Below are 7,054 nucleotides of genomic sequence, written 5' to 3' on the forward strand. Positions count from 1 at the left end.
GGTAGACAGGCCATCAGTTAGATTTTCTTTAAGGTTTAGAATCAGCGGTACGTTTAAGGGATCTCGTCTAAGTACCAAATGAGACAGACGTGCTGTGAAGCGTTCAGTGTGACCCTGAGAGTCTGAAAGGAAAAGCCTGCAGAGTTTGCTTATTCGCTGTTGGTTCTCTAGTGTCTTGAGTTGTAGCCTCCTAAAAATGTTCCTGCCTTCTCCGCTGTCCGCTAGTGGCTTCTCTGGTCAAAGTTGTGTTATGAGTAAGCCAAACCCATGCATCTTCTGAGGTGAGGGTTATCTCTCAGAGTGTGGCCTGGGCAACCAGCAGCCTCAGCATCACCTGGGAGCTGGTTAGCGATGCAGAACCTTGGCCCCGCCCACCTGGGAAGCTGGTTGGAGATGCAGCACTCGGCCCCGCCCACCTGGGAGCTGGTTAGGGATGCGGCACTCGGCCCCACCCACCTGGGGGCTGGTTGGAGACGCAAAACCTTGTCAGACCCAGATCTCCTGAATCTGACTCTGTGTCTAACGACGCCCCCTGGTGATCGTGGGCATGTTTAGATCTGAGAAGGCCTCCCTAAGCGGACTAAGTTCTCTGGTGCCTGTTTATGGCAGAGGAGAACCCCTTCACGCTCCCCTTGTTCTCCTCCAATCCAGGCGCATCTATGCCAATTGGCAGGTCCTTTGTAAAAATTAGTGTTTCATGAGAGGTTTCAAAAATGGGGCTAGTCATTTTGAAAGATAAATAACATCTGCGATTTTCTCTTCAGCCGTCACACGGCATGATAATAGCTTCCGCTTGCTGAGCCCTTGCTATGTGACAGAGGCTCTGCTAAACAGTCAGGGTGTCTCGGACTCCTGTGGAGATTGAACGAACCTTGGAACCAGTGGAGCTGAGGTCAGACAAAGGTCTTGTCTTGGAGCCACGTGCCACCTGTGGGGCCCAAGAAAGCCCACCGGGCAGCAGTTTCGTTGGAGGTGACGGGGTAACCCCCCTCGTCCTCAGGGCCCCAGCTCAGGCAGCAGCCCCGTGTGGCGCGGGCAGGACCCTCAGCAGTCCTCTCAGATAGGGGTGACATACCCGATTGGGTGACTGTTGGGATAATGCCCGTCTCCATGAGACAGCGAGGCCCACGCGAGCAGGGCCCGCGGCTCGTGTGATGGTGCTCACCTCGGTATCCCGGGCACGTAACAGCCTCTGGTACATAGCAGGCGCCCAGTAAATACCTGGATGAACCACCACCGGGCCGGCGGGCCTCTCGGGTCTGTTCCTGGCTCTGTGTAGCTATGAGCGAGTGCCCCTGCCGTCCATCCACCGTCACGGGGACGGAGGTCAGGCTGCGCGATGTTTTCTGAAAGCCCTTCCTGCTGGGTGAGGATCGGTGTTCCTGTGACGCTGAAACATCTCTGCTTCTGTGTGTTCAGTTTGGAAGTGAGACAGCTGCTACAGACAAACGCCACCTTGCAGAAGGAGCTGGAGGGCGTGAGGGAAGGGGAGGAGGAGAGAAGAGGAAGAGAGGAGGCTCTGAGGTGAGTGCACAAGAGGCAGAGGCTGTGGAGGTCGCACGACTCCAAGCGTTTCCTGCCTTTCCTCAGCGCGGCTCTCGGAGTGGCTCTTATACAACCCCAGCCCGATCCCCACACCCCGCGCCCTGACATCTCGCAGTGGCTCTTTCTTTCCTTCGGAGTAAAAATCCTGACTCTGGGGAAGGGCTGTTCGCGATCAGGCCGGCGTTTGCCTCCCTGGCGTGACGCCCGGTCCTCGGCACGCACCTTTCACTGCGGTGCGGCCACCGTGGGGGGTCACCCCATCAGGACTCCCAGGACAGAGCCTCCTGCTCCTTCAGGGTCACTACTCACAGTCCCCAGAAAGTGGAAACAGCCCCAAAGCCCGTCTCTGAGGAATAGATAGGAAACAAGTACGTTTGTAGGAAAGAATACAAAGGAGTAGGTTCTGACACGTGCGACAGCAGGGACGAACCTCGTGGCACGCGGAGGAAGCAGACAGGAAGGCCCCCTGGTGTAGGATTCCGAAGTACAGGGAGAGGGGCTGGGGGACGGGGGTGCGGGAAGGGCTGCCGACGGGCGCGGGTGGTGGGAGCATTCGTAGCGCGGCGGCACCATGCTGCGGAGGTGCTCGAACCCGCTTCATCGCAGACTTGGCCACAGTGAATTTTATGTTGTACGAAATTCACCTCAATAAAAAAAATGCCCCCCCAAACGTAGGTGAGAACCCCGAGCAGAAATACCTAGCACTCAGAATAGTAAGTCAGACACAGACTACTGGAATGAATGAAAATATTTTGCAGGAGAACTGACTAGGCGGGATCAAAGGAGACCGGAAAGGGCAGGTACACGGGGAAGAGTTGTTCTTGCTTGGCCTCAGACACCTGTAGTGAAGGCACACATCGTATTTTCCTCCAGTCACATCGTTTGTTAAAAGCCCCCAACAGGAGGTGCCTGGGTGGCTCAGTCGGCTGAGCGTCTGACTTCAGCTCAGGTCACGACCTCGCGGTTTGTGAGTTTGAGCCCCGCGTCGGGCTCCGTGCTGACAGCTCAGAGGCTGCCTGGGATTCCCCGCCCTAAACCCATCTAAAATAAAGAAATTAAAACAAACAAACACACACACACATAATTCCTGCCCATTTGTCCCTCGTGGCCTCAGAACTCTTAACCGTGGTCCAGAAGTGGTGTTGGCCCCAGACGTCCTCTGTCTCCGCCCTCTCCGGGCCCCAGATCTAGGTGACCCACAGACCGCAGAGCGCAGTCCTGTGCACCGGCCCGGCCCGAGGTGTAGGAGGGGTGGTAGCCAGAGACCCCGTGTCGCCCTGGGACAGGTGGCCTTGCCAGCTCCACAGGCGGCCATCGCTGCTGTCACACAGACACGTGTCACAGCACGATGACCGGTAAGATGGCGTCTTTTCCCTCTCACGTTAGAGAGGAAATTCAAACACTTACCAAGAAGTTTCAAGCACTGGAAGAAATTAAGAGAGAAGAAAAAGATGACCCCGTGGAAATGACCCCGGAGGTATGGCTCAGCTGGGCTCAGCTTCCTGTCCGGGCATGGTGGGGCTCTCGGCGGACGCGTGACGGTTCTGCTGTCTCTGTCCCCAGGATTTTCCTGGCTCCGACGTTGGCAATCCAATTCCCTTTTATCGTCACCACTGATTTCCATAAATTGTGTGTGTTGAGTCCAGAGTTCTGAACTAATTAACCGTCAGTTAAGTGACTTTTTGAACTAGCATCCGAGTGTTAGCTAAGCTGACGAGTGAAGTCCTTCCCAGATTTCACATTCACTGAAGGGTTGTCTGTTAGCAGGTGAGGAGTATGAGGAGGCCCTACAGGGGAAGGAGGGATATCTGGTGAGGACATCCTGTCCCCAACCCTGCGTGTTTAGTGTGAGCTTCAGTCGAAGACAGAGAGCAGGCCTGACCCAGGGCGGGCAGGGGGCGGGGGGGTGCCAGGTGCCTGCCACCAAATGCCACACATGTCCAGGTGTCGAAGGTGCGTGAGGCAAACGGCAGGCTGGAGGTCAGAGGTAAGTGTAAGCAGCACAGGCACGGACAGGTCACACGATGACAGATGTTATCTGGCCCCAGGAGAGCAGAGATGTGGGGTGCGTTAGGACTGGGGAAGGAGACAAGCCCCCCTGAGGTGAGGTAGCAGGAGGACCCGGGCTAGCCGGGAGGCGCTGGTGACAGTGGCCGACGGGCTCGGGGGCGCTGGTGCTTGCACGGCGGGCCGGGCACCTTGGACCCAGGGCAGTTTCAGCTTTTGAGTTTCAGCCTCTGCGAGAGCATTCTCCAGCACGGGTGTCTCCATCGGTGAGAACAGGCCAGTATGCTGATTTTTATTGCAGACCATGAATCTGGAGCCTCCAGTGTGGTAGATGCCAGGTTTATTTCAATGATCAAAGTAGCAGTTCTTTTCATCTCCAACACCAAGCGAGACATCGGTTTCCTTTCATCAGAGTCCCGTTGCCGTCAGTGTCTTAGGCCAGAAAACCAAGGAAAGGAAAGGCCGGTGAACCTGGCGGTCACGCACACGTGTTACTGAGCTCAGGAAGTGCGGCCTAGGTTGAAGGGGCCGCCTCCCAGGGGAGCTCCCCGGGGGAGCACTGCCCCCGCCCCAGGTTTAGGGGGGTGGATGAAGACCTACCTGAAATCTGTTGATTAGCAACACGTTTCTGCAGACATGAACGATGTCACAAGGCTGGACGTGTGGCTACGGGTTTTTCCTCTAAACTGAAAGCCCGTTCTGACGAGCTTTGCCTGTATCGTGCCGCCTTACCCGATCCCCGTCCTCCCTGCCCGGCTTAATCATCCTTTGCACCTTGAATTTCCTGCAGACCCCGGAAGAACCCCGACCTTCCCTTCCCACCAGCAGGCCCTCTCAGCAGGACTCTGAGTCAGATACAAGCGAGGAGGGCTTCTCCCGGCCCCCCTCCACCTGCTCCGAGGGGCGAAGAGACACGGCAGCCAGGATCCTGCAGAGCCGGTGGAGGGTATACAGACACCAGGTGAGAGCCCACGAAGGCCCTGCCGTGGTCTGTGGCCCTGGGGCCCCTTCGACACGCGGGCTCTGTGCTGTGTGCAGCTGGCATGTGGGAACGTGTGGGCGGGACAGCGTGGATACGGCTGAGGACAGTGTCGCGGGGGGGGGGGGGGGGGTGAGGGAGACACCAGCACCTGGCCCCACGGTGGAGGGAGCGGGTCCTGCGGGGAAGGAAGTGACCTGGCGCACACGGCGGCGGCCGCGTTCTGGAATCACCGCCCCGTCCCTCTGAGCACGGGCCGGAGCATGGGATCCCCAGTGAAGCGGATCCATCTCGGAAACAACTGGAATTGAAACCCCCGGAGGAGCCCCTTTTCTGCGGCCGCCTGGGAGGAAGCAGCTTGGGCTGTGGGCCATTTTATTGTGACTGAAAAACCTGCCTCCGGAGCGCGTGCGTCTCAGCCGGAGGGAGGAGGGAGGCAGGGGCTGTGTACATGCCGAGCGCCTTTGTGCTTGGGGAGACTGGGGCGAGGGGCCCAGGGAGCCCCCGTCTCATGGCGCTGTCTCATGGCCGTAGGGGGGGGGGGGGTGGGACTGGGGCCCTCTCCTAAGCTCCTGGGACGAGGGGCCCGTCTCCTTGCGCCAGCCGCTTGGCATGCCCCGAGAGAGCTCCCCGGTTTTTGGTTTTGTAGAACACGGCAGGGCGCTTTCTCCCGAGGGAACCAACAAACCCCGGTGAGGCCCCTTCTTGCCTGAATATCCGAAGGCTGCCAGGAGGGCTTTTTAAATTGCTGTTTCTTCCAAACTTTCATCACGAAAACTCACAGGACATTTAGAAGGGCTGGAAGACTTTCGGGCATTCCAGGAATTCTTGCCACCGACCCGACCCACCCGTAGTCGACACGTAGGCACGTTTCCTTTCTATTCCGACCGTTCCTCCCCAGCGCCACGTGGACGTGAGGCTCAGACATTACGAGGGTCCGGCTTGCATCGTGTAAGCACAAGGACATGTCCTAGCGGACCGCAGCACGTGCCGTCAGATGCCCCAGAGACGCAGCAGTGACTCTGACGTCACCTGGTGTCGCCTCCATGTTCAGACCTCTCCGGGTGTCCCAGGATGCCCCTTCACTTGTTGTCGGTCCCCTCTATCTCCTGGAAGGGGCAGGTTAGGTCCACAGGCTTGACTCGGTTCAGGTTGAACATTTTTGGCCAGAGCACCCCCCAGGTGGTTCCGGGCGCACGGTCTCCCTTCCCACAGGTGACCCCGGGCGGTCCCGCCACATCTAGCTGCAGGCACTGGGTGGTGCGGCTGCCGGCGTTTGCCGCTGTAAAGAAACGCCTTTCCCCGCTGATGAACCCGTGACGTGCCTTTCACCGGTGGCCCCAGCAGCCTTACGCGCCTTAGCTCAGCCCTTCGTTTCGCACGGTTGCGGGATGACTTCAGATCCCCCCCCTGCTTAGTGGCCGGCACTCTTCTGTAAAGCAGTTTCCCCGATCAGCTGGTCTGCAGAGCACAGCCCTGGGGCCTTCTGGAAAGGCAGGGTCAAGGCTTTGCTGTCCTCCCTCGAGTACTAGGTAAGCACTGATGGCAGGACAGGGAACTGTGTGGTGGCGGCTCCGGCGGCCAGACTCCCTCCCCCCACGCTCTGCGGGGCGGCGGCATCACTGTGTCTAAGAGGGATTACTGTTACCTTGGTAGCGTTCAGCGTTCAGCCCGTCCCACGTTCGGTCAGTGGGAGCGCTCCGTCTGGCTCCGTCCGTCCGTGCCTCTGGTCTTGCTGGCGCACCCTCGCTTTCTGGCACAAGGAGGTGTCGCGGGCTCCCGGTCCTCCTCACCCCAGACCGGATGGAGCTCGCCGTTTCCGAGGCACCTGCCGGTGTCCACCTCACTCCCTGCTCCCACCCACCAGGCGCTGGCTTCCTCCCCCTGCTCGCCCCCCCCCCCCAGGAGCTGGGGCACAGCCGGCTTTGAGATTCATGAGTTAAATCCTTCCTTCCTTGAGGATTCTGCTTTAAAAGAACTCGGAATAAAAGGAAATGCACGTACCGACACGTAGGAACAAAGCATTTGAAAGGCCACTCGGTCGGAAACCAGAGTCCTGGGACCTCCCTCTGGGGTCCGCTTGGTCTGCACGTCTCGGGCTCACGCTGGGGTTCGAGGGTGTCTGAGGCCGTGAGCAGGAAAGCCCTGGACTCGCCTGGAGCCCTCCCAGCCAGTGTGGTTGTGCCCCACACCCAGCTAAGCTTTTTTCTCAAGTTTATCATTTTGAGAGAGAGAGTAGGGAGGGGGCAGAGACAGAGGGAGAGAGAATCCCCGGCGGGCTCCACGCTGTCAGTGCAGAGCCCGACGTGGGGCTCGATCCCACGAACGGTGAGATCACGACCCGAGATCAAGAGTCGGACACTTAACCCATCGAGCCACCCAGGTGCCCCGCGAGCTTTGGGGTGGGCCGCAGGATGCCCTGGCCAGGGCCTGCAGCCGGCCGCGGACCGGCACGTCTCCTGAGTCAGAGGCCGTTTCCGCGGGCGACACGATTCCATCTTCTCCGTGTGTCACAGCACATTC

At 58.9% G+C, this 7,054-nt stretch overlaps 1 protein-coding gene across 4 annotated transcripts in view; it reads left to right on the forward strand.

The window, feature by feature from the left end:
• IQCE (IQ motif containing E) overlaps positions 1–7,054 on the forward strand; it is a 41,343-nt gene that overhangs the window by 25,459 nt on the left and 8,830 nt on the right. For all 4 annotated transcript variants that reach the window (XM_030300029.2, XM_030300031.2, XM_030300030.2 and 1 more), the window contains 3 exons: positions 1,420–1,524; positions 2,932–3,022; positions 4,343–4,513. In XM_030300029.2, the coding sequence (XP_030155889.1) occupies positions 1,420–1,524; positions 2,932–3,022; positions 4,343–4,513 (367 nt within the window). The remainder of the gene's footprint in view (positions 1–1,419; positions 1,525–2,931; positions 3,023–4,342; positions 4,514–7,054) is intronic.

The sequence above is a fragment of the Lynx canadensis genome, chromosome E3, assembly GCF_007474595.2.
Source record: "Lynx canadensis isolate LIC74 chromosome E3, mLynCan4.pri.v2, whole genome shotgun sequence".
NCBI lineage: Eukaryota > Metazoa > Chordata > Mammalia > Carnivora > Felidae > Lynx > Lynx canadensis.